The sequence below is a fragment of the Spermophilus citellus genome (genome assembly GCF_964194105.1).
Source record: "Spermophilus citellus genome assembly, chromosome: 15".
Taxonomy (NCBI): Eukaryota; Metazoa; Chordata; class Mammalia; order Rodentia; family Sciuridae; genus Spermophilus; species Spermophilus citellus.
Window position 1 is genome coordinate 498,180 of NC_138195.1, and position 26,854 is coordinate 525,033.

The following is a 26,854-nucleotide window of genomic DNA, read 5'->3' on the forward strand; positions in this document are numbered from 1 at the left end:
TGCCTCTTTCCCATCATCCCCAACCCCCAAGGATCCTATCCTGACTTCTAAAAGCATAAATCAGTTTTGACCATTTTTTGCTTTAAATAAATGGATGCATGTATAGCCTTCTTTGTGGCTGGATTCTTTTGCTCATTTTCCCATGTCTTCATGCTGTTTGGTTGGTGGAATTTTTTTTAAAGGTTCCAACCATATATTTACAAGAAAGGTTACAAGCAAAGTAACACTTGTAAAAACATGCTAAGTAACTGCACAAAAATAGTACAGTACTATTCGGAAGAGTAAATTTACTTAAGATTAAAATAACCAGAAGGGAAAACTACTTAGAGATATGGCCCATTATCCCAAGGTGGCTTAGTTCCCCTTCACTATTCTTATCTAGAATCTTATTTCCCAAGGTCAGCCTTATTATTGTCCCTGAGAGACATTCACGCAAGAAGCCTGCTTCCTGACTGACAGGGTGCCATTCTTACCAACACATGGTCAAAAACTTACTCAGCTGCCTCTAACATATAATGTTACAAAATGCTGCTCTCCAAATTTGACTAAAATACTGCTCATAAATCCAGAAGACCTATGATTTACAAGTGTCTACATTTTCTATCTCACTAATAATCACTGCCTCGGACCTGACGTCTCACACCAGGGATGGCAAACCCTTGGCTTCGTGCCGCAATTCATTCTCATGTGGCCATGGATATTGTTGAATGAATGCACGGTCCTCTTGGCATCTCCTTGGCCCAGCACGTCTCACCAATGAGAAGGAATCTATTTGCCAGCTCTCTCTACTCATACCCAAAACATTGGAGTAATTTTCTACTTGGCTTCTGGCTTCCCCTGCATCGTTTTTAGGTTTCTCACTTTTATCACATCTCTCTCCTACTTATGAACCTACTCTGGCTCCCACTTGCCGGATAGGTAGTAGACAAGGTACCCTGCCTAAGTTTCAATTATATCTGAAATTTGCCTACATCCTATCAAGCTTTCCATATTCCCCAATCTCAGAATTTACTTTCGTTCCAGTTGGCTGGCTCCCTCACCATCTCACCCAAGTCCTGTATATCCCATGCTGTGTGTTCCCACCTGCCCTTCTAATCATTTATACAACCCATTCTTCCAATGTCATTTTATGAAGCACCTATTATGTGCTATGCTCTTTTCTAGATCATGGGGTCACAGAAAAACATAAAACCATCCAAGTCCCCACTCCATAGAGCCAGCAGGAAATGTCATCCACAGTCACTGTGCTGCTTCAGATGCTCATCATCATGATACACCATATGCATTTGTTTCTTTTTTAGGATTTACCCATCTTCCTCTACAATGCAGGCTCTATGGAGTGGGGACTTGGATGGTTTTATGTTTTTCTGTGACCCCATGATCTAGAAAAGTCATTTTAGCCAGAGCAGAGTGAGGGAGAGAACAGGGGGAGGTAAATCTGAGCAGTAGCTCTAGTTAACATGGGGTCTTTGGATCAGTGGCTGTTTCCTTAGACAATTACCCCCATGCTCCACCAGGTGACATCTGACAATGTCTAGCAACATTTTTTGGTTATCCCTCCTATTCCCAGGACAACACGTTTTCTGAAAATTCGTGAAAAGGAAGTCTCCTAGTGGATAATATTCTGGGTGGGTTTTCTAAGTAGTTATTGCTGCACCTTACTACTCTCTACCTGTAAGAATTCGTTTATTCATTTATCAAATGTGCCCTCCGGTGCTTGGCACTGAGATACAGTCATGAGGAGGAAGGTGTCACCCGCCCCCTTACTCTTCAGCTCAGCCTGAGATGGTAAAACTATCAGAGAACAAACAGGTGGCTTAAACAACCAAGTCCATTCTCCCACAGTCGTAAGCCCAAGTCTGAGACCAGGTGCCAGCATGGCCACATTCTGGTAAGGGCTCTCAGCCTGCAGATGGCCACCTCCTCCCTGTGTCCTCCCATGGTGGAGAGAGGGAGAGGAAGAGCGAGTGTGCTTCTCTCCTCATCAGAGCAGTAACCCTATCATGAGTCACCTCCCAAGAGGCTCGTCTCCTAAAGCCATCACATGAGGGGCTTGGGCTTTGACCTCTGAATGGGGCAGGGGGACACACAGTTCCCTCCACAGCATCATCCTCACAAAGCTGCCCGTCCAGTGCTGGACGCAGACGCCACACACACAACAGGAACAGTGAACTCTGCCTGTGACAAGTGGCCCCAAGAGGAGCCAAACTGAGCCCTGGGAGGAATGATTGGGTGGATCTGGCCACAGAAGACCCTCCCGAGGGAGCACCTTGCAACAGCAACCCCTCAGCAAAACAGCTCGTTCACAATGAGTATATCGACGGCATGTGGAGATGACACACTGATACACTGCTTTAAATAAAAGGTGTTGCTAAAATTATGTTCACCTATTTCTCTTTCTACTTTTTAAAATGTGACTATCTGAAAAATTTAAGTTGTGGCTTGTGAGCACTCTCTCTGTCTCTGCCTCTGTCTCTCTCTGTCTCTGCCTCTGTCTCTGTCTCTCTCTCTCTCTCTCTCTCTCTCTCTCTCTCTCTCTCTATATATATATATATATATATATATATATATATATATATATATATGAGCTTGGGAACTGTCAAGCAGGCTGGGAGGGCCATGGGTTGTCATATGGGGCTCTAACACACGATATCTCCGCCTCCTGAGTACGGCGCCATCTGAGTCCCTGACGATCAGCAACAACTGCTGAGTTAAATAAAAAATAACAAACTTCTACCTATGGTTATACATATATGTAGAGAGAGAGAGAGAGAATGACACCCCCCAAAGAGATTAGGTGGGATGGGCAGGGATAGAAGGCAGCCCACCAGGAGTAGAGAAGGTGAGTTGGTAGGTGGCATTTTAAGAATAGAGCAGGCTGTGCCAGGTACAGAGTTCTCTCCTGTAATCCCAGCTACCTGAGAGGCTGAGACAGAAGGATCCTAAGTTTGACCACCTTGGGTAACTTAGCAAGACCCTGTCTCAAAATAGAAACTAAAAAGGGACTGCGATGAGCTCAATGGTAGAGCGCTTCTGGAATCAATCCCCAGTACTGCAAAAAATAAAGTTAAAATTAAAATAATAAAAAGAAATAATATAGGCTGTTTACGGGTTTCTTTTGATAAAAGCTGTAATTGGTAGTTATGGTTGTATAACTTGTGATTCTATTTTTTAAAAATTACTGAACTGTACTCTGTGAAGGGTGAGTTTCGAATGTCAAGTACATCCCAATAAAAAGGAAGATAAGAAAGGAACAGACAGTCTAATTTTAAAATCCCTGATATGCAAGAGGAGCCCTGAATTCTCCAGTCAGTCACCCCCGTCTGATCTAATGCAGCTTTTCTTTATCTCCTTTTAAATGTGCAGGTTGAGGGTGAGTAATTAAGGGACAGGCTCTGGCATGTTTGGGGTGATAATGGGAGAGGACATGAGAGTTCACCTTCAGGAGCAATCAGAGCTAGAGGTGGCCTGGAAAGGTGAGCTCGGGAACTGTCAAACAGGCTGGGAGGTCCGTGGGTTGTCACATGGGGCTCAAGCACACGATATCTCCACCTCCTGGGTACGGTGCCATCTGAGTCCCTGATTATCAGCCACAACTGCTGAGTTAAATCAAAAATAACAAACTTCTACCTATTGTATGCATCCATGTTAGAACTTCCTCATGTGATGCAAAAGGGGACACTCTACCCTTCTGCCACCCCACATCTAGTGTTGCGTTGTTACCCAGGAGCAACAGGAGATGAAGCTTTCTCTCCAGACTTTCCACAGTCTCCTCTGTGCAAAGTCTCACAGTTAATTTAGAACATCTTTAGACCGCAGCCATCACCAAGTTGTCTCCACTGGCTTCTCTGCCCCACAATTGGCTGGGTGCTGCAGGTAGGTACAGAGCCAGGTGAACCCAGCACCAGGCCCAGGGGCTTGCATCCAGGAGAGGACTCAGAGTCCACAGCCAGAAGCTTTTTCTAATCCTGCAAAATTTATCATTGGTTATGCCAGCATTTCTTGTTTTAGTTTTCCATTTCTGCTATTTGTTTTGAATTCAGAAGAATGAAAGACTAGTGGTACTTCAGTGGTCTCTTTGCTATAGTCTCTACACAAGAGGTCTACTGAAGTGCCTCTCCCAATCTTCCTTCCTCAAAGACTTTTGGTTTGGCTTCTTTTCCCTGTGGTTCAGGAAAAATGGCTTTTATCACAGACTCCCAGATGCGCATGGATGTGTTGACTCTGCACCTGCCACACTGTGCCACTGGGAAAAGGATTTCTTACAAAGCATTTTAAGTTTAACGAGTTATGACGAGTTGCCACACCAAGAAATATTGAGACCCAGAAGTCATGACCACGGCCCATCAACCCAGCGCTAGCAAACCATTCAGGTAATCAGGAAATAACCATAGAACTGGCATCTCCTAGAAGTGTGGCGGTCACCTTTTGCTTTTGTTGCTGTACCAGGATCGACCTTAAAGGAAAGACAAATGGGGTGATTTAGGAAAGCTTAACAAGGAACAAGGGAAGAGTCAAACCTCTAGGCAAGTACGAGTCCAGATCCACTCTCCAAGGTCTGCAGGAGCAAAAGAAGGAATTAGTTCCTGGAATCCAGAAACACTGAACCTTCAGGCAAGGGACACAGGCAGACCATAGTGACCTTGTAGGTTGGCACCAGGGGGAACTGAACACTGTGATTTCTTATTCCTGCCTTTCTACAACCTCCAGACCATACTGTGGGCAGGGGTCAGGCACGGTGAAGAAGATGGCAGAGGAGGCGGGTGCTGTGTGGATCACCCATAGCCAACACATCGGCTCAGACTCCACATCCTGCCCTGTTTTTCCTGGTAATGCAGACCCCATCTTGTGTAGGGGAATGTTACAAGTTGAATTGTGTCTTCCAAAAAGAAATGTTGGAAGTCCTGGCCCAGGTCCTTCAGGAAATGACCTTATTTGGGGACAGAGTTGCTGCAGATGTAATTAGTTGAGAGCATAATGCACAAGAGTGGGACCTTCATCCAGTAAGACTGGTGTCCTTATTGAAGAAGAAGGAGGAAGAGGAGGAGGAGGAGGAGGAGGAGGAGGAGGAGGAGGAGGAGGATAATTTGGGCACAGACACAGAGGGAAGACAGCCATGTGAAGACAGAGGATGTGATAAGGGAGATGCAGCCACTAGTCAAAGATGACCCGGGTGCCCAGAAACTGGAAAAGGCAGGAAGGAGCCTCTCCCAGAGACTTCAGACACAATATGGCCCTTCCAATAGCTTAATCTAGAGGTCTGGCCTCCAGAACTGTGAGATACTAAATTTCTGTTGTTATAAGTTTGTGGTACAGGTTGAACATTCCTAATCTGAAAATCCAAAATCTGAACTGCTTCAAAATCCAAAAATTTTTGAGAACCGACATGATAATATAAGTGGAAAATTTCACACCTGACCTCCATGTGACAGACAGCAGTCAAAACAGACACACAGTTGTATGACTTTACCTCCAGGCCACCTGTACCCAGTATACATAGGAAACATAAATTAATATATAGACTTGGGTCCCACCCCCAAGATATTTCCCTATGTACATGCAAATACTCCAGAATCTGAAGCCCTTCTCATCCCAAGCATTTTGAATAAGGGATATTCAACCTGTACTTTGTGACTTCAGCCCTAGGAGGTGAAGTTACCTTTTCCTCCTACATGTGGCCTTGGATGACAGTCAACCCCACCCAAGCTAAAGAAAGGGGTGCTTTTCCCCTCAATTATCAATTTTGATCATCAAAAAAAATTGAGAGGTATGCAAGGCCTCAATTTGGATCCCAGCTTTATCACTTAGTGACCCAGTGGGACTGGGGTGACCTGGTCTAAGGAAAAGCTTACCCTGGGGGCTATGCCTCCTTGACTCAATTTCCAAACATCTAGAAGTGCCTTCAGAGGGAGCAAAGGAGTATCCCACTGTGAATAAACTGGAACTCACTGGCAACTCTACACGTGGGAATCCCTCTTGAGCACCATTTTGGAAAAATGAAGATAACTTTATTCTGGCCAAGGAGGAGCCACTGGGTATTACTGCCACACTCAATTCCCGGGAGTGTCAGAGATGCTCAGTGAATATGATTGTTAAATTCACTATTTGCAAAGGATGTGGCATAAGGAAAGAGAGAGAAATCCTGAGATGCTGGCCTACCTTCCCAGTTCACTGCAAGAAGCCAGAATCCCAACGTGAAGAACAGAGAGGAGTGTGGCCTCCCCAGTTCTTCAGTCCAACCAAGGCAGGACCTGGATTGGTTCCTTTTGTCAGGGACCTGCCCCTGTGGAAATTGTTTTAGCAGACTGTTAAGCTGTGGATACAACTTGGCTCCTGGCCATGCTGCACTGAGGTCATCTCCTGAACGTCTACCATATGCTTGGCTCTGTATGAAGGACATGCATTCAGTGAGAGCCTGACCTTGGCAATGGTGAACCCTGGAGACCTGTACCAGGTTCCAAGGGCACATGGAGGAGCATCTAAACCCCAATGGGCCCAGGAGTGAGCAGGGAAAAAGACCACACAGAGCATCCCCAATCTGCAGATGAGAAAACTAAGACTCTAAGATGTCAATTAAGCCGCAGTAGAAGGCAGAGTGGTGAAGCTGGAACTCAGTGACTTCAAGGTCCACATTATTTCTGCTGCACTAGAACACCACCCCGCAGAGTTGCGTCCATGGGCAGTGTTCCCACCTGCTCCTACATCTATTCTCCCAGAGCTGCACTTGTTAGTACACTTTTCTAAGTATACGCTGTGTATGAAGGAGCTGTAATCGATGCTGGTATCACAGGACTGAGTGACAGTCAAGGTAGTCTAGAGGGGCTGGGGCACAGATCTTAACAGCTAATGATAGATGTAATTTCAAGGCGAGAAAAAGGCTATGAAAGTAACAAACAGGATTTGGGGGTTGAGAAAAACAGCTGGACTCTTAAAACCTAGAGACCAACGAACACCTGTTCTAAAAGGTAATGCTTAACCCAGTATTTAGCAGCAATTTTGGGCATTTGGCAGTGTCTGGAGACCTTTCTGTCATCACAACTGGGGAGTGGGATGCTACTGGCATCCAGTGAGGAGAGGTTGAGGGAGCTGCCAAATACCCCCCCCCCCAGAGCCCAGAACAGCCGCAGCAACACAGAACTCTCCAGCCCGGCACATCAGTGGTGCCAAGGCTGGGGGACCTGGGTTTAGACTAAAGTATGCAGGTGATAAAGAATCCAGCCCTCTAAAGTATCAGGGAGCACTCCAGTGCAAGGAACAGCATGAGGCATGGCTGGAAAACCATGCTTCAAATTCAGGAGGATGTGGAGGGATGTGACAGGAGGGGCCAGACCACGCACAGCCTCAGTCTTGTACAGAAGTTGTCCTTTTCATTCTCCGTAGTGGAAAACCTTTGAAGGGTCATAAGTGACAAAAGGACACTCTGGCTGCTCTACAGAGAAGGAGGGGGGAAGGGCCGAAAGCAGAATCCCAGAGGCCAAAGTGCAGCCCTGAAGAAATGAGGGTAGATATGACCAGCACTGAATCTTGAGATTCAGGTCACTCCACAGTGCTGGCTGATACAGCCCACCAAGGGCCAGGTAAGAGAGGGATCAAGAGCTCAGCCTCAGACGGTACAGTGTGAGCCACCCAATGAAACTGGGCACATAGGGTGCTGGAAAGAACAATCGTTTATGCAAAGTTCTGAGCTGTAGTTTGTTCTCTGTATAGGGCTACATCAACTTCACCTGGTATGGGGGCTTTCAAAGAAACACCAATGCCCAGGCACACAGCTTAGATCAGGTAAGCCTGAGCTCCAGGAGCATGTCCAAAGCCTCAGTGTGCTTTAAAAGCCCCCTGGTGATTCTAATGCACAGTGCTATTGACATCCATCTTCCAACCTTGAGAAACTGTCCCAAGGTGGAGAGCTCTGTGTGCATGGCAGCCCCTAAGGGGGCTAAGAAGCCTCACCTTTGTGCATTACCAAAGGAACTCTCTCTGTTTTGTGTCTATTTACAATTCTGTCTCTGCTGCTTCTGTGGGTGGCTGAATTCTATCTGTCAAAACAATGAGCCGCGGGTAGTCTCTGGTGTTCTTGGTTACCTGCAGTTCCAGACCTTTGGTTCTGAGACTCTCTTGTTTATAGCAATGTCAGTCTTCTGGTGACGCCTTGGGGCTGATTCCTCTCTTCTATCCTCTGAGAGACAGAATATTTGCATTTTCCTTTGTGAACTTTCTTTCCAAACAACCCCCAGCACCCTGTGCCACTGGGTACTCAAAGCAGAAGATAAAGCAAACCTGGCCTATTCTCCATTTCCTGTTATTATTGGGAAACCATCATGTGACTTTCTTTGTACCTGGTGCTTGGGGGTACCATGATCCATGTGAATGTCATGGTCCTGGGTCTAGGGAGCTCACCCTGTAGGTCAAGGTGTCTCAACCTGAGAGCTATTGACAGTTGACATGGGGTAATTAATGCTTTGTGGTGGAGCCTGTCCTGGGCATTATGGGGCAAACATCCTGGCCTCAGCACAAGATGCTGGTTCCCATGCCTCCCAATGTGGCAACCAAAATTACCTCCAGACATTGCCAAATGCTCCCCTAGGAGAGCAAAGTGTCCCCATAAAGATTTAGTGCTCAAGGGGGAAGACGATAGCAAATAAACACTTACTCATAGAAAATGCTGATAAAGGTGATGAACTGGCATAAACAGGAGAGAGCTAATTGAACTTGGCATGAACAGAGAGATAAGAGCTCAACTCAAGAGGCTCTGTTCCAGCCCAGAACATAGCTGGTATTATCTCCTTAATGTTGCTTCCTCTGACGGCCTTATTGCTTTTCTCCATCTCATTTAATTGTTTGCTATGCAGCCAGGTATAATACTGAACATTCGCCCAGCTCTATTTCATTTTATTCTCATAACTATCCAATGACCACAACTGACACCACAAATGATTGAAGTTTTTTTTTCTTGGTTCTTGGGATTGAATCCAGTTATGCTTTACCACTGAGCTATATCTCCAGCCCTATTCTATTTTTTTATTTTGAGACAGAGTCTCAGTAAGTTTCCCAGGCTGACCTCCAACATGTGATCCTCCTAACTCTGACTCCCAAGTAGCTGGGGTTATAGGCATAGACCCCTATGCACAGCTTGTGGATTTTATATATAAGTAAATTTCCCTTATAATCAATAGCTGAGAGGTTTTTCAAGATGGTAGAGCAGAGAAGGTCGCTTTCTTGACTGCTCCCTGACGTGAAGCCAAGAAAGCAGGCAGGCAGCTTCTCAACAAAGTGGGTAAACAAACAAAAGAAAAGTTGGGGAGGGGGACTTTACTGGAATTTAAAACTGAACATACTAAAGAGATCATGGCTCAAGAGGTTGAATATGATAAAATAAGGAAGAAATCCCCAGCAGCACAGCTGCTGCTTATTCGGGTGTGCACCACCATCCCAGGCTGATCATATCATTTCTGTTTATTGTGATAATTAACACTGTAGATGACATAGTAAGAACTATTTTGTTTAATGCTATATGTTTTTTGCATTGGTTGTTATTATTATTTGCCTCCCCCTAAACAATGAGGTACTGGAAACCTTCAGGTACAATATAAGTCCACAGGGTAGAAACTCTACCACCTCAGATCCATGCTGTTAGATGGGTAGACACACAAACAACATGAAAAATCAAGGAAACAAATCACACGAAACAAATCAATGTGCTCCAATAATGGGATTCATTGATACCACAGTAGGAAAAATGTCAGAGAAGGAGTTTAGAATATACATAGTTAAACTGATCTACAAAGATCAGTATAAGAGCAGTATAAGGAGTGAAATCAGAGAGAAAATATAGGAAGTTAAAGATTAATTCAATAAGGAGATAGAGATTCTGAAAAAAAACAAGCAGAAGCCTAGAAATGAAGGAATCAATTAACCAAATTAAAAATTCAAATGAAAGTATCACCAACAGATTAGATCATTTGGAAGACAGAGTTTCATGCAATGAAGACAAAATGTATAGTATTGAAAACAAAGTTGACCATGGAGAAAAAATCTTAAAGAGACCACGAACAGAACTTCCAAGAAATATGGGATAAACTGAAAAGACCAAATTTAAGATTTACTGGGCTAGATAAAGGCTCAGAGATTCAAATGAAAGGAATGTACAACCTTTTCAATGAAATAATATCAGAAAATTTCCCAAATCTAAATAATGAAGTGGATAATCAAATACAGGAGGCTTACAGGACCCCAAATATACAAAACTACAGCAGACCCACACCAAGTCACATTATTATGAAAATGCCTAACATATAGAATGAAGACAAACTTTTAAAGGCTGCCAGAGAAAAAAGACAGGTACCATTTAGAGGAAAACCAATCCAGATCTCAGCTGATCGCTCAACACAGACTGTCAAAGCTAGGAGGCCTCGGAACAACATACCAAGCTCTGAAACAAAATAGATGCCAACCAAGAATACTATATCCAGCAAAATTAAGCTTCAAAATTGATGATGAAATCAAAACCTTCCATGCTGAACAAAAGTTAAAAGAATTCACAACTAGAAAGCATCATTACAAAACATACTCAATGAGATATTCCTTGAAGAAGAAATGAAAAATAAAAGTGAAAACCAGCAAAGGGAGGAAGAACAGTGAATCAATGAAGAAACTAATTCAAATCAAAAACCAGAAATAAGTCAAAATGACAGGGAATAAAAATTTTATCTCAATAACAACATTGAATGTAAATGGCCTAAACTCATCAATAAAAAGACACAGACTGGCAGATTGGATTAAAAATAAGACTCAACAATATGCTATCTCCAAGAGACTTACCTCATTGGCAAAGACATCCACAGACTGAAAGTAAAAGGATGGGGAAAAAACATATCACTCACATGGATCTCATAAACATGCAGGGGTTTCTATCCTCCTATCAGATAAAGTGGACTTCAAGCCAAAGTTAATCAGAAGGGACAAAGAACAACCTTTCATGCTGTTTAAGGGAATTTTATATCGATAAGACATAACAATCGTAAATATTTATACCCCAAACAATGGAGCATCTACGTACATCAAAACACTTCTCAATTTCAAGAAGCAAATAGACCATAACACAATAATACTGGGTAACTTTAACACACCTCTATTACCACTGGATAGATCCTCCAAACAAAAACTAAATAAACAAGCTATGTAACTAAAAAATACAATTAGTAATTTAGACTTAACAGACATATATAGAATATTTAACCCATCAATGACTGAATACACTTTCTTCTCAGCAGCACATGGATCCTTCTCTAAAATAGACCATAGCTTAAACCACAAAGCAGCTCTTAGCAAATACAAAAAAAAAATAGATATAATACCTTGCATCCTATCAGATCATAATGGAATGAAATTAGAAATCAATGATAAATTTTTTTAAAAAGATACTTAATACCTGGGAGACTAAATAATATGCTATTGAATGATGAATGGATAGCAGAAGAAATTAGGGATGAAATAAAAATACTTAGAGGTAAATGAGAATAGCAACATATTAAAATCTCTGGGACACTATGAAGGCAGTGCTAAGAGAAGAGGTCATTGCATTGAGTTCATTCATTAAAAGAATAGAAAGTCAACAAGTAAGTAATCTAACATTATATCTCAAAGCCCTAGAAAAAGAAGAAATCAACACCAAAAGCAATAGAAGACAAGACAGGAAATAAGTAAAATCAGAGCTGAAATCAATGAAATTGAAACAAAAGAAACAATCAAAAAAATCGACAAAATAAAAAGTTGGTTCTTTGAAAAAATCAATAATATTGATTAAACCCTTAGCCAAATTAACAAAGAGAAAGAGAGAAAATGCAAATTACTAAAACTTATGATAAAAAAGGAAATATCACAAAGGGTGCTATTGAAATACAGATGATAATCAGAACTTATTTTGAATATTTATACTGTAATAAAGTAGAAAATCTTGAAGACATCAACAAATTTCTAGAGATATATGACCTACCCAAAATGAATCAGAAGGACATAGAAAATTGAAACAGTTTAATTTCAAGCAACAAAACTAAAGTCGCCATCAAAATCCTACCGAGAACAAAAAGCTCAGGACCAGACAGGTTCTCAGAGGAGTTACAACCAATAGCTTTTCACTGTAAACTAAGTAGGACAAAAGTTGAGACACCCATGGCTTCTACTTTTTCTTTTATCTCCTATGTCATTAAGTATCACAATCTTTTTTTCCGTGGTCAGTGTCTTCTTTGTTGAGTTCTTTTGTGTTAGTCAACTTTTTGACACTGTGACTGAAACATTTGACAGGAACAATTTGAAAGAGGAAAAGTTTATTTTGGACTCACAGTTTCAGAAATTCAGTTCCTGGTCTGTCAACACCATTGTTCTGGGTCCAAGATAAGACAGAACAGTTACGCAGAATGGCATGGCAGAGGGAAGCAGCTCAGCTCATGGCAGCCAGGAAGCAGAGGACCCAAGGAAAAGATATATAATCCCTAAGGGCATGCTCCTGGTTACTTAATTCCTCCAGCCACATCACACCTACCTATAGTTACCAGCCAGTAACTCATTCAAATTATTAATCCATCATGTGCCTAACCCACTGGTTATTACAGCTCTCAGAATCTGATCATTTCACCTCTGGACATTCCCACATTGACTAGCATGAGCTTTTTGCAGGATACCTCATCTCCAAACCATAATACCTTTCTTTGGACCTCCACATCACTCCAGATTTTCTCCCTTTCCCCAAATTTTTTCTTTTGATGTTACTGTGTTATTGTTCCCTACTGCTGATTTACACCTTGCACCTTCCCTTTTCTACTGGTGTTCCAAAACTTCAGCATTGCCCAGTAACATCTTCTACTCACCAGCTTTGCACTGGGCCTCCTTCCTACACCCTTCACTACACCAATTCTGTTGTGGGATACAGAAGTAGCTTCTCATCCCATCAGTCTCTGCTTCCAGTCAGATGCTGTTTATAACTCTCTCCCTTGGAACTTTCTTCTTCCTTGGAACACTATCCCACCTTCCACCTCCTATCCTATAAACATAGGTGGACTCCACTGCCCAGTTTCTTGTCCTAATCTCTGTCTATACTCTATGCTCAGATGTCTTTTTAGCTTCTTGGGCTTTATTGGTCCTACCCAATAAAGCCATGTGGAATACTAGCCTAATTTTATCTCCTGTCCTGGGCTGTTTCTTAAATTTTAGTCTGACTTCTCCATTTTCATCTGAACATCTCCATATGAATAGAAGAATGATGGCCTTCAAATCCAACACCCCTCAAACAAAAGACATTGCCTTTCTCCAAAGTCAGCTCCTTCCTCTGGCTCTCTCAAGAACTGCTCTTCCTCTTTGTGGTAAAAATCATTCTCTGTATTTCTTTATTGGAGCATCCCTTCCCGGACACCGTCCACAACAGGGGTCAGTGCCTCCTCTCATGGAGCTACAGTCCACCCGTCAAGCCAGACGTTCAAAAGAAGGATTACATGAGGCATTGAGGGAGTTGCGATGGGAAACTGCAATGGTCAGAGGGTCTCTCCTCTGCTAGGTCTAGTGAGCAGCAAGTCCTGTGGTTCTCCCATCATAAAGTCCCTCCAACCTGATGATTACTCCCCCAACTCATGGCCTCTGCCCAGCCTCCTCTTACCTCCTCTCACTTCTTCCCATTTCTCTGAATTGTCACATGTGACACTGCCTTGTAATGTCCTGGTTTCTTCCCCATCCCCCCACTGCATTAAAAGCTTATGAAATATAATGGATGCTTGCCATTTGCCACTGTATTCTCAGTACCTGTCACAGAGTGCTCAATAAATATTGATTAATATATAATTAATATTAATTAATTATATTAATTAATTATATTAATTAATATTAATAAATAAATATGGGTAAAATTGGGAAGGCATGGATTCTAAGCCCTTTTGGGAGTTCTTGTTTCTTTTTAAGCCCTCCTCTGCAGAGTTCCCTTCTTGAGCTCTTCCTGAAGCTTCACCTCAACAGCATGCCATGTAGGTTCTGAAATAGGGATCTAGAGGGAGCCAAAGTCACAACAGCACAGCGGGGGGATATTTGGAAAACAGTGATTGGCAGATGAGTACTGAGAAGGCTCCTCGCACAGGGCACTTGTGGCTTCTCCTAGAGAACTGCTAATAGTGGAGGGGGACATGCTTCACCTAGCTGCTGGGTCTTCAGTGTCCTCTGATGCTGTTGAAGGGAGCCTTGCTGGGGAGCCTCTCTTTTCATTGCCGAAAACCAGTGTTGCTACAGGAGCCAAGTCTGAATGCAGAAGCCCAGATTCCTGAGGCCCTTGACATCACCATCCTGTCCCCTCAGAAGTGCTTTACACACTTGTCCTCTGCCTGACTGCGCTGTTTATTTTATTTCCATGAGCTAAAAGAGAGATGGCGTACAGCGCACGTGGATTCCCAACACTATCACTTACTTATTACGTGATCTTAGTTAGGTAAACTGAAAATCCTCAACGTCTCCTTCTTTGCGTGGAGTTAATAACAGAAATCATCTCATTGACATCTTGATCATGGTCCTTTTAGCATATGAGAATTGGTCATATTGTGTCCATTGGCTCTTCTTTTTGTATATTTAAAGCTTTAAGAAATATCTTATAAGCTCTTTGGGAGAATTAAAGGGAGTTTGATGTGGAAAATGCTCTTCGCCATACGAGGGAAGCCTTGGTGACACCACTGTCCTTGCCTGGAGGGCCTTGGGGTGCTGAGATTGAAACGGAGTCCTTTTAAAATTAAAAGCAAATTTCCTGATAGCTGATTTTCTGGATCCAGAGTTTCCTCATGTTGAGAACAGAAACTGAGAAATGATTCCCTGACCCAGATGGGCACCAAAGAAACTGTACTGCAGTGTCTTCTCTCACTGTCACATCCTACTGGCATCTGCATGTGTCTTCCTCCTGGCTTCTGTTTCTGTGATTTGAAGTCCATGTCTGTAGGATTGGTGGGAAGACAGACTAGCTGCCTTTTCCCAGTTTGGGCAATCCAAATGGCATTAACTGCACTTTTCCTTTTTTATATTATGTATTTTGCAGGTGGTGATCAATCTAGCCAACCGAAAACAAAACAGTGTCCTTGTCTTGGCTGCTGGAAATAAAATTCTTTACTCTGTTCATTGGTTTGTTTGTGTCATCTTTGCCCACTAGAAGTCAGCTTCAAGAGGACAGGTCCTTATCTGTCTCTTCCCCCTCTGTATGGCAAGTGTACACAGCAGGCAATCCACAGACAGTTATTCAAAACAACTGCACACCCTGCTCCTCTCCAGCACCCTCCAGCCCAGCCTGAGAGGGAATGTCCTGTCAATTAAGAACAAAGGTGACATCTGATCATTGCCTGTTCCTCCCACCTTCTCATAGTGCAGGACTCACTGGGGAGATGGGAGTCGTGAATTCACCCCACCAAACTAAGCAGTGACATCCAGTGAAGAACTCCCTTTAGTTCTGATTTAATTCATCTCACTAGCACTATGTTAACCCTGAGTCAACATCTCAGAGAAGTCAAAAAACAGGAGTTGGGCCAGAAGAAACCCAAGAGAATGGTGAAAGTTCTGAAAACTGGGCCATGGAAGAAATGGTGAGAAAAAGAAGAATATTTAGTTCAAGGAAGATTTTGGCTATGGTAGGATGCAGTCCGTCTTCACATGCTTCAAGAATGGCCAGGCAAAGGAGTATTTGACTTAGGCTGTGTGATTTCCAAGGGCAGAACTAAGTCCCAGGAAGAACCGGCTCATTAGAAGGAAGATGTTTACAACTGTTCTCATTGTATACAAATAGAACGATTTCCCTCAATGGGCAGTGAGCTCCCTGTCACTGGGGCTATTCAAACAACCTCACTCCGTTAAATGGAATGATCCCCAAGAGGATATTCTGGTGTTGGGAATTGGCCAGTTTAAAATAAAGTTCATCTGAGCTTTTTTAAACCACACGGTAGCAGAATGAGATGTTCTTGCCTCCTCCCCATTTTCTCTCCTCAGGATCACAACTGGCCTATAAAAAGGAGGGTGGGCCAATTGCCAATTTCCAGACCCCACCTGGGAAGCAGAATATAAGCCCACACCAAGCTCATCACAGTGGTGGGGGGAGGCTGTGGAAGCCTCAGCCCACAGGATCCAGGGGGAAATGTTTGGCTCAAGAACACCTTGACTCTCCCATGACCCTTCCTTGAAGGAGCCTGCAGTAAAGCCTAAGAAGAAAGAAGCCCTGACAGCAAATCCATGGATTCTACTGGAAGAGAATCAAGTGATGTAAAGATATGCAGTCCTGGGAGCAAGAGAAGATTTCATTCTCTTCCTGCTCCTCTCTAAAGAATTTAAAGGAAGCAACGCAGAGCTTGCAGCCTGACATCTGGCCATGAGGATATGTTTTGTTGGACCAATGGGATTGATTAAAATATAAGGAGGAAATAATTACCACCTTTTTTAAATAGGAGATTTTTACACACAGAAGTCCACAATTTCCTGCTTCTCATGAAGAATCACAAAAAATCTAGCCAGCTGGCAATACTTGGCGGGAGGTGAGAAGCAGCTGCCTTCTGTGGTCAGGGGCCATATCCTCCAGTTTGGGTGGGACTTGCCACCCTGTACCCACTCCTAGATACTGAGGCCAAGTATCGAGGTATCAGTTGCCATTTTCTGCAGTCAGTTCTGTCTCTATCCTGTGTTACTATGGGAACAGAAAAAAACTCACCTTGCTCAGGAGGCAGGTTGTGGTTCTTATGCTCCTCCTGGCTCACCACCCTTCATCGTCTCCCCAGCGTCTGGGTGTCAGGACCAGTTGACATCCCTGGGTGTCTGGTTTACAGCTTCAAACACTGATGCTACCTTCAGAATGGAGCTGGGGGGCAGCAGGTGAAACTGTGAGGCCAGAGGCAGACAGGTGCTGCCAGGGGCCGTCTGAGGCAGTCTGTCTTGGCTGGGCAGGGAAAAGTCAATGTGTTTGACCCCATCTTCTGCCAGGTGTGTCCTGGGAAGCGGATGGTGACTGAGTGGAAATTTCTCCTGGTCATCAAGGTTTTACATTCCCCTATGATGACCTCTCAGGTCACTATCTGTTGTTTAGATACAGCCTTTATGTGGTTTATTCTAGAGACTTCTCTAAAACTTCAAATGGGAAAAGGTGTGGGTGTTGGGTGGGAGTATCCTGAGTGACCCCCCCCCCCCCAGTCTCATACCCCACGGTCCGCTGCAACCCCACACTCTCATTCTTCCCTTTCCAGAGCTGGAGCCTTCTTCGGGACTCTCATCAGCATCCCCACCCTGACCTCTGAGAAGAGTGGCCAGCTCAAGTGCATTATCCTGGGGACAACCCCAATGGGATCGGTATATCAGGACTGCCCCATTTTACAGGTGAGGACACCGAAATTCAGGCAGGTTAATTAACTTTCTTCTGGCAGAAAGCTGTTAATTGGCAAGGCAGGTGCTGGCTGCCAGATCACTCTCCTAAGCACTCTCCTAACCCCACTGCCTCCCCCCTGTGAAGGACGGCGCTGGGCCTGCAGCCAGGATCACTGGTGCATGTGTGTTATGACTTTGTTTCAAGAAAATAGCAGAGTTTGGGTTTTGTTTTCAGTCCTCCTGTTGGTGAGGCCAAGGTTTGCTTTGATTCTGTTGGCCACAGAAGACTCTGAAAGACAAGTTTCAACAAATCCCAGGTCCCTCTCTGATACTTCAATTCACCTGTCAGCACCTTGGTCCCATAAAAAAAATAAACAAATAACTTGGATTTCATTCCCTCAAAGGCCATGTTGGGCACTGACTGGCTCAAATGGAAATGAATCCTATGCAGTCCCTGGACCTTGAGTTCTCTGACATAAAGAATATGCTATGAAAGAGCCACAATAACTCCTCTTCTTGAGCTTGGGATTTGTTCTCCGATGGAGGCATGTCTTTTACACATCCTTTCCTTGACACGCAGTCCAGGGGATTTGGCAGTGCTGATTCAGAGAAAGATCTGAGCATGGCCATGGGTCAGGGCAGGCCAGGGGGCAACAAAGTAGTATATGTAGTGGGTCTTGTGTTAAAAGAGGTTGTCACTTGGTGATGATGGGGCATGGACAGAAGCCCCATGTGACCCCAGATCACCCAAACAGGACACAATCTCCTCCTGGAACTGGCTGAGCCACTCACTGGCCTGTCCACCTTGTTGTTGCACTGGTCTTGCTCAGAATCTTCATCCTACCATGTCCTAACACAAACATCAACACTCCCTGGTCTAACATAAGCCTCCACCCCGAGGGCCCAGCATGGAACACCAAAATCAGGAAGGCAGGGGTGGGGCACAGGAGCCACCTGGGAAGGGTTCGTCTTTAGGAGCATAAAGCATGAAAGCTGTGGGGCAACAGAGGTCCAGACACTGACATGAACAAGAGGACAGGCAGCCGTGGCCAGGAGGCTGTAAACAAGATACCCTTTGATAATTTTCGAGACCAAGACAAAGCAAAGAAGAACAACCAAGACTCTATTACAATAGTTCAAATGAGAAGTGACAAGACCTTGGACACAGGGAGTGGCAGTAGGGATTGAGAGGAGAAGAGAGAGTCCAGAGGGAACGAAAGGCCATGAAGCATGAGCAAGCAACTGGTTGGATGGGACAGGAGAGCAGAAGGAGCTCTCGAGTTCCAAGTGGTGGATTAATAGGAGGATTAATAGCGGGCAACTGTGAACCTTCTGACTTGGGCGGGCGGGGGTCGGCAAGGGACCCATGGGCTGAGCAGAGAGTGCAGAGACATGGCAGGACTCAGCAGAAAGTTTGAGTGCAGGCTGGGGCGTGTTGACTCTGGGACCTTCAGGTGGTGGCTTTCAGGAAGCTGTGGATAAGCATCCAGAGAGCAGGAGACAAGTCTGGGCGAGACAGAGAGATGTGAGCATCACCAGAACACAGACAGTAGCAGAAGTCCTCCATGCAAACACGATGGCTATAGGACAGTAAGAGAAGTGTAGGTGGCACCTACAGGACAATGCAGAGAATTGGGGTACAGGGAGTGCTGGCACCTGGAGGGGAGACAGAGTTAGATGAGCCTGTGAAGAAATCAGCAAAAAGTGAAATTGGAGCTGGAGTGTGACTTGGCCACACCGCACATGCTTAGCATGCACAAGGCCCCAGATTCCATCCCCAGAACCATAAAAAAAATGTAGTGGAAACCTGTAGCAAGTGACTGACATTAAGTAGTGGAAGGTGGGGCCGGAGATGGGACAGTCAGCCTAGAGGAAAGATGGGATCCAGAGAAGTTAAGGAAAGGAAAAGAAGGAGAAGGAAAGGTGGTCAGAGTGTCCTAGAGCATGAAGCCAAGTTTAAAGCCTCAGGCTAAAATCCTGGAAATGGGTCAAGAGCTCATAAGGACATTGGATGCACCAAACCAAGAACACTCCAGTCCTCAACAGGTGAGAAAGTCAGGTGGGACTTTGCTACATGGTAGAGAATGTAGCAAAACAAGAGGACAAAGGACAGAGCCCTAGAGGTCACCCTCAGGGAAACTGGGACAACCTGGAAGAGCAAAGGGACAGGGAAGAACATGCAGCATCCTGGAAGGCAAAGCAGGACAGGCCCTGGAGGAAATAGGGTCGGGCAGTGCTGGAGCCGGAGTCAAGCTCTGGTGACCCTGGAGGGCAGCTTCAGCAGCTGTCCCACTCTCTCGGGCCACATGCTGGGTCAGTAGGAGCCCACTCAGAACCAAGTAACACAAAGCCCTGTGCAGAGCAAGCCGTCAACTAGGTGGCTGGAGAACAATAGGGCCCCCCCAGAGCTCTGCCGTGTCACACTGCCCTTTCTGTACAGGTGACACCAGCAAAAAGAGCCAGCAGAGATAAATGCTGAACCTGTGGGCAAATTGGGACAGTCCTATCGTGTCCAGCCAATGACCAGAAAAGGGGGGGAAGGACATTTCTTCAGCATGACTCACTATACATGGCTCACTCATTCTCATCGTCTTGAGTCCACTGTGCCTCGAGTCCGAGAAGGGGGACGTGGACATAGAAGAGATCCCGTCCCTGCCCTCAGGCAGCTTACAATACAGTTGGACAGATTTTCATCCCATGGGAATATCCCCCCATCAAAACTCCTCATCCGCAATGCCCGGTGAAATCACCACTGGTGCTTTTTCAAAATGACCTGAGTGTAACAATCATTTCCATGCTTCCCTGGAGATGGTTAAATTCAAACTGCATGATAAAAGAGGGATGTGGCTCAAGTGCCCAACATGTGCAAGGCGCTGGGTTCAATTCTCCAACACGGCCAAACATAAATAATCTGATAAAGATTCTAGGCTCTCCCAGGCCCGCGTTGCCTCCCTAACAGCAAGGTGCCTAAGCAACCCTTTCCTTAGGAGCCACCGTCACTGCACCACTCCTGCTTCTCCAGCCTCCACCCCCAAACCTAGCAACTTCTACTTCTGTGTTTCCACCTGTCAGTGACATTCTACTCGAGCCACCTTCACTGCCCTCAGACTCATTCTGAAGTCACGCTTACCATACAGCATCTCTGAAACTGTCACCCTCTTCAAACATCGCTATCCCTGTCCATGATACCCTTCTTTCATCATCCCTCGGATGCGTCTCCTGCATTGTTCAACTGTCAAGTTCTGGGCAAAGCAGAGTCATGTGCACATGATGGGTGTTCAATGTTTGCTTGCAGATTGAATGTGTATGTTCCGGTAGCCTCACAGTCTACTACCAACTGTGGCTACAGCCCTGGTGGTCGAAAGGATGGCTTTGGGAACAGGTGGGTCAGAAATCCAATAACCCAAAATTGAGTATCAAAGACCACAGAGCTAGTAACAGGTGTGTAGCATATGATGCCTGAGGCCCCTGCCACTTTCACCAGAGCCTGCTGCTCCCTTTCTCCAAGCAGCCCCAGGATGTAAGAGCCTGCTGCCAGTGCCACAGGGAGCCAAAGTGGGCACTCCCAGAGACTGGTGGGCCACAAGATGGGCAGCCCTTAACTAATGATTGGCAGATGTGATGAGACTACTCCCTGACCCTAATGGGGTAGCTCTGATGTGAAACCCACAGAGCCCCACACCCACCTGGGCTGAAGGCCTCACTTGGCATCTTCCCCGTCCCTGTCCATCTTCCTTAGAAAAACCTCACCATCACCACCCCCCAAAAAAAGTCTTTCACACCAGGCAGCTCACCTCTTGCCCTGCCCCTGGGGAGCAGGGTTGGGGGAGTGCAGTCTAAGGCAAGGTGGATGAGGCTTCTGCCCACACCTGTCTGACCATGCTGTGCTTGAGATGTTTTTGCAGTCACTCTGCTCCGCTCTTCGTTAATGTTACCGTCATCTAAAAAGTCAAATGACCATTGTAGTTCCAGGAACCTTGGAGACAAATCTATTCAAAACACTCTCCGCAGGCTTATTTCTTCTTCTTACCATAATTATATTGTCTCTGAAGTGAAAGAGCTTTGAACATCATAGCAAAACAAAATAAAGGACTCAAAGGGAGAAAAAGGGATTTTTTGAACTTGTCTTTATAATTGTCCTTTACCTGGGTCAATAATCAAATAGAAACTAAAATGAATTTGACCAGTTTAATGTTCTCTCTCTTCAACGTTTTTATAATACAAGTCATACGATGAGGTTAGAGAAATCTGAAATCCAGGGTGGGGAAACATCTGAATACTCTAACCATTTACAAACTATTTTCTTGGTACTATGCCTCCCTGCTCTCTGCCCTTTACAAACTACTTCCTTCCAGCTGTTCCCGCGGTGTTTCGCCCAGGCACCTCTTGCTCAAACACTTGGCTCTCTGGTGTATTTTCCTGCAGCCTGGACCGTTCTCCATGCTGTAACGCAGTCCTCATGGTTGTCAACATCAATAGCTGCACGTTGTCACATCGGGAGGATGTGCGATAGACTGTCACCATTTTGGTTGCTTTTGATATTTCACTATTTTAAATAAGACTGTGCTGAAGAGGCCACTTTGTTTGGCATCTGTTCTTTCTCGATTTCAAGTGTGTGTGTTTTGTTTCTGGGCTGTGCTGGGGATCGAGCCATGGTCTTACAAGTGCTGGACAAGCACTTCACCGCTGAGTAACATCCCAGCCCCCAGATGATATCTTTAAGAGAATTTTCAAGATTTGAATTATCAGATAAAAGAATACGTAAGCCTCTTTATGTTCCCTGTGACATCTTCCGCCACCCCATCCCACCAAAATGCAGACCAACTTACAACACAAGCCAGCTTGAAAACAAGATGATCCCAACTCAGGGTGGTTTCTCAGGTTTTAAAATGAGTTCTATCTAACTAAAGGAATTTGTTTGAAGTTTCTTCATTTAGTGCAAAGGGTACAAGTCCTCTCTAGCATGACACTAAGACTGTAACTTTCTTGAAAACCATAAGGAACCTGATTGTTACATTCCAGGTCCTCAAATACACACAGCTAGCTCTCTTCCTAATTCCAAATTTTCTAATTGCTGAGAATTTTATTTAGAAATTAGTCAGGGGACTTGAAGTGCTCAATTGATTCAGTTATTTTACTGGACAATGAATACAAAAATTTCAAAGGCTGTCATGTGCTCCTAGTTTGGGTATGGGTTTCATGAGATTAGTATGGTGCTACGTGTTCTAAAGCACAGAATGAAAAAATGTTGACAAGATAAGCAAGCAAGAGTGGATTCCTATCTTCTCAGTTGCCCTAAAGTTGGCCTGAGTTTGTCGTAAGATTAAATTTTTCCATTTTTGAACCATGGAAGCAGTATCCCAAATGGGATTCCCCAGGAAGGTTTGGACCTGTAGGAAAGACACACCTTGAGTGGCAACCATGGCATTGCTAGTTGTTTTGAAGCATGCTTAATTGTTCTGTCTTCTTCCATGCAACTGGAAAAGCATAAACAATGAATTTGACCTGGAATTATTTGGGTGCCCACTATTCTACATAGAACAGAACAGTACTCCAGCTCCCCCTCCCCCACCACCCATTGGCCATCTGAGATTCTAGTGATAAAGTGAAAGACCCAACAGCCTCCCAGACACAGACCCCTGGTGAGACCAGAGTCCTGTAGATAAATGTCCCATGGATTAGCTGAATTGCCTACTTTTGACTTTTCTTCCCTTAATCTAAAGAAGCTCATCTTCTGTTACACTTCAAAACTCCAACAAGAACCAACTTGCATTTCATGAGAGAATTTTGTCATTGGGTTAAAGTAAAAAGCAAAACAAAAAATGTCACTTTAGAATCTGTTTCTCAATGACTGTCACCCCACTGACTGTCTTTAACCACAACCAATGCTGGCCTCCGCCCCAGTGGGGCACAGGAGGGGGTGATCCTCCCAGCACCTCCCAGAGATTCTGCAGCTGATGGCCTTTCTGCATCTTGCCAGAACTTCCTGGGTTAGGACAACTCTGGGTAATCCTAAACAAAGCCCTATCCAAGCTACAACTTTGCGACCAAACAAGCCAGTTTTACAAGTCAAAGGAATTTAATTTGGTCTCACACTTGCAGTGAAATAAAACACAAAAGAAGAGAAAAGCTGGCAGCTTTGCTAATGAGCAACTAGCTTTCTGGACACACTGCCAACTTAGTCTAATTAAATAGCATTAGCAGTCTAATGACACACTTAAAGAGGAAAAGTTCAGACAGGATGCAGTGTTCTTGACAGCAGCAGGGCAAACCTCAAAGTCTCCTGCACAGGTGAGTCCCCGGAGACACAGCAAGGTACAGGGGAGCCTGGCTCTGCAAGCTCTCCTAGGGAAGAAGACCAGGCACAGAACCTAAAGAAGTCCAAGTGCAAGGAAACCTGAAATATTGCAGTTTTGAATTTATTAATTCTTATTCCTGAAAAACTAACAAAAATATTGGTAAAGTGACTTCACCTTCACTTTCTCTCTTACCACCAGCCCCTTCCAGTTCACCTCCTGAAGAAAGTGCACCAAAAATATATGGGAACCACAGATAAAATTGGCACATTATGTGCATGTATGAATATACCCCAGTGAATTCCACTTTGATGTCTGTCTATAGTGCACCAATTTTAAATACAACAAATTAACAGAAGGAAGACCAATAAAGTAGAGAAAGGGGACCAACCAAGGGAAGGGAAAGGCTAAGTACTGGAAATTGAAATGGAGCAAATTATATAACATGCTTGTATGAATATATCAAAATGTACCCTACTATTATGTGTAACTATAATGCAGCAAGAAAAATATGAAAAAAGGAAAAAAAGAAAGAAAGAAAGAAAAACACTTGGGTCTGTGCTCTGATTTAGTCCATGCCAAATATATTATACTTAAGCCAAATTTGACAAAGTCCTGCGAAGGCAGTGCCTCCACTTACCTGTCACTAGGACGGCCTTTTGATCCACAGGTAACAACTCTTGGCTCGGTGAGCGCATATAGAAGAGGAAACATGACAATGAGAAAAGAAGCAAGATTCAGAAGAGGGACAGTCTGAGCAGGCAAATTCCTCCCCAGAGGGCTACGAGGCAGACCGCTTGGCTTCCCAGCTGCCCAGGGCTCTTGTATTTGCAAAGAGCTATGCTTCCCACACCTGCAGTGACAGCCAGGCACAGCCACACCGCCTCTGAGAAAGGCATGCTCATTCTCCACGACTCACTGCACTTTCACGCACTCAGGGACAGCAAGCCTAGTGGGCAAAGGCTAGCAGGAGGCAGCTGGGGTTATATGAATGGAGAGGAGAGAAGGGGGGCGGACATAGGCCCAGCACCCTTTGAATGAGCATGGATTAAGTGTAATCACCCAGACACATATTCCCACTGGCTAATTTAAATCCGTGTGCATTGCAATATAAATACCAGGGCCCTTCCTCTTTGATCAGGCCCCCCTCCCTCCCTTCTGTGCACACAAAACACACACACACACACACACACACACACACACACACACACACACCACGCTCTCCCAGAGACAAACATGCACATTTGATTATTTTAATGATGGTTCCACCTCTGGAAAGATGATTAGTTGGATAATAATTGACAGACTTGGAACTGAACAGAAACTAACAAGCCCTCCGGTTCACATAGTCTCTTATCCTTTGAGAGCTCACAGTGAGTCAGTCTCCGAGTCCCTTTTCTGACTCAGGAGCGTGTACGTGTGTGTGCGCGTGTGTGTGTAAACCCAAGCAGTCAGTGATATTTGGAAGGTGGATTGTGGTTGGAGGAGGCAACCCTGATCTGGCCCATGTCCACAGGACTCCTGTCTCTGATAATTCAAGAGGCTTCAGGGCTGGACGGAGGAGAGGGGATCCAGAGGAAGAGAGTCCTCAGTCTTACCGGAGGGGAGTTATGACAGGGAGAAATGAGGACAATGACAACAGAACTGAGCACAGTCAGCATGGGTGCTTCTTTGTGACAGGGCTGTGTTCAGCTACTCCACTCATTCTTCCTCTTTATTGAGAGGCTCCTATGCCACTCTCTGTTCCGGACAGGGGGGCTCAGCAGTCAACATGCTCAGTCTCTCTAAATACAAAAGCCTTATGACAGATTCTGTTATTGTAGCAGTTTTGGAAGAAGCTAGAGCACAGAGTGATCAAGAGATATACCCAAGATCACACAGCCTTGGAGTCAATCAGCCTTATCTCAGCACTTTAAAGCCTTAACTATTCCACTGCTCACTTTGGGTTAGAAATGGAACACAATCGGCAGGTTCATAAGCTTGCTCTTTCCTGCTGCTGCCTCATCTGCACTTTAGGAAATACTTTAAGGTAGTTCTTTAAGATAGAAATCAACATTCTCAGTTTTTAAAAGGGAAAATTCAGTCTGGAGAGGCTAAACCACACTTAGCCAAGACTGGTGAATCCAGACCCATACTCACATTTCACCAGCTCAAAAGCCATGATGTGGCTGTCGCTCCATGCAGGTCACAGCGCAAGGCTGATGGCCCCAGGGGGAGCCACTCCCCTGGACAAGGTGGGCCTTGACCTTGCCACACTTTCCTGGGAAGGGTTTAGAATTCTAATAAAGTCCTGGTGTTGGGGGAGCCTGAGAGACAGAAGAGCTCGCACTCTGAGTTCAGATTGCCAGAATGAAAAGCCAGACCTCGCTCCCCGCTCATTAACCAGGTAGTCTTATGGGGGTCACTTCATCCTGTGGTCTCATTCTACCTGGAATACTAGAAAGAGCCTCTCAAATGCTAGTGGTTTGCTTTTTACAAATAAGAAAAAAAATCAAGAGGAGGTCATGTAGTGTCCAATAGAACAGTGTGGAATTGTCCTGACCACAGGCTCCTCCAGGAGTGGCAGGGAAAAGCCAGGTGCTGCGGCTGCCGTGGGGGAGGCAAGGTTGGCGCAGGGTGAGAAGACGGCTCAGCTGTAAGGGGGCCGAGGCCAGGTCAACCTGGCTTAGGCTACCTCAAGACCCAAGGGAGAGGGGTGGGAAGCAGCAGCCTGTGAGCTACCCCTGCTGTGAGCTGTGTGATCTTAGAACCCTCGGGAGGTGGCAACTCACACCTGCCCTCCCAGCTTCGTGGGTACCTTGGTAGGAAGGTTTTGCCAACTCCAAGCCAGAAAGCTTCAGCCTCAGGATCTGGGGTTCTCTTTAGCTAGCCTTGGACTCTCCCTCTCTCCCTCCACAGACCCCACTTCTGCTGTTGACTGTGCCACCAAGGGCCAGGGCACCTTTTACGGGTCTTGTGCCCTCACGAGCCAGGAGGATTCTGTTGTCAGATCCAATGGACAAATGCCTTCCCTCGTGGACATGCCGGACAAGTCGCAGCCCTTTACAGGGGCTTTGGCACTTTGTCAGCGACCCCCACATCTGGGCTGGGCCAAACATATCTGTGTAGGTTTCCTGACGGGTGCCCACCCACCTGAGACCAGGTGACTCTTCTCTGGGAGGCAGCCAGGTGGCTCTCCGGCTGGAAGCCCAGTCCTACAGCAGCCCTCG

General features: G+C 45.1%; 1 protein-coding gene across 1 annotated transcript in view; it reads right to left on the bottom strand.

The window, feature by feature from the left end:
* Nucleotides 1-24,550, bottom strand: part of LOC308634302 (estradiol 17-beta-dehydrogenase 2-like) — a gene marked incomplete at both ends in the record, with an annotated part of 65,734 nt that extends 41,184 nt beyond the window's left edge. The window contains 2 exon segments of the mRNA XM_081268111.1: nt 24,286-24,382; nt 24,386-24,550. Of these exon segments, the coding sequence (XP_081124237.1) occupies nt 24,286-24,382; nt 24,386-24,550 (262 nt within the window).
* Between the last annotated feature and the right edge of the window lie 2,304 nt (nt 24,551-26,854).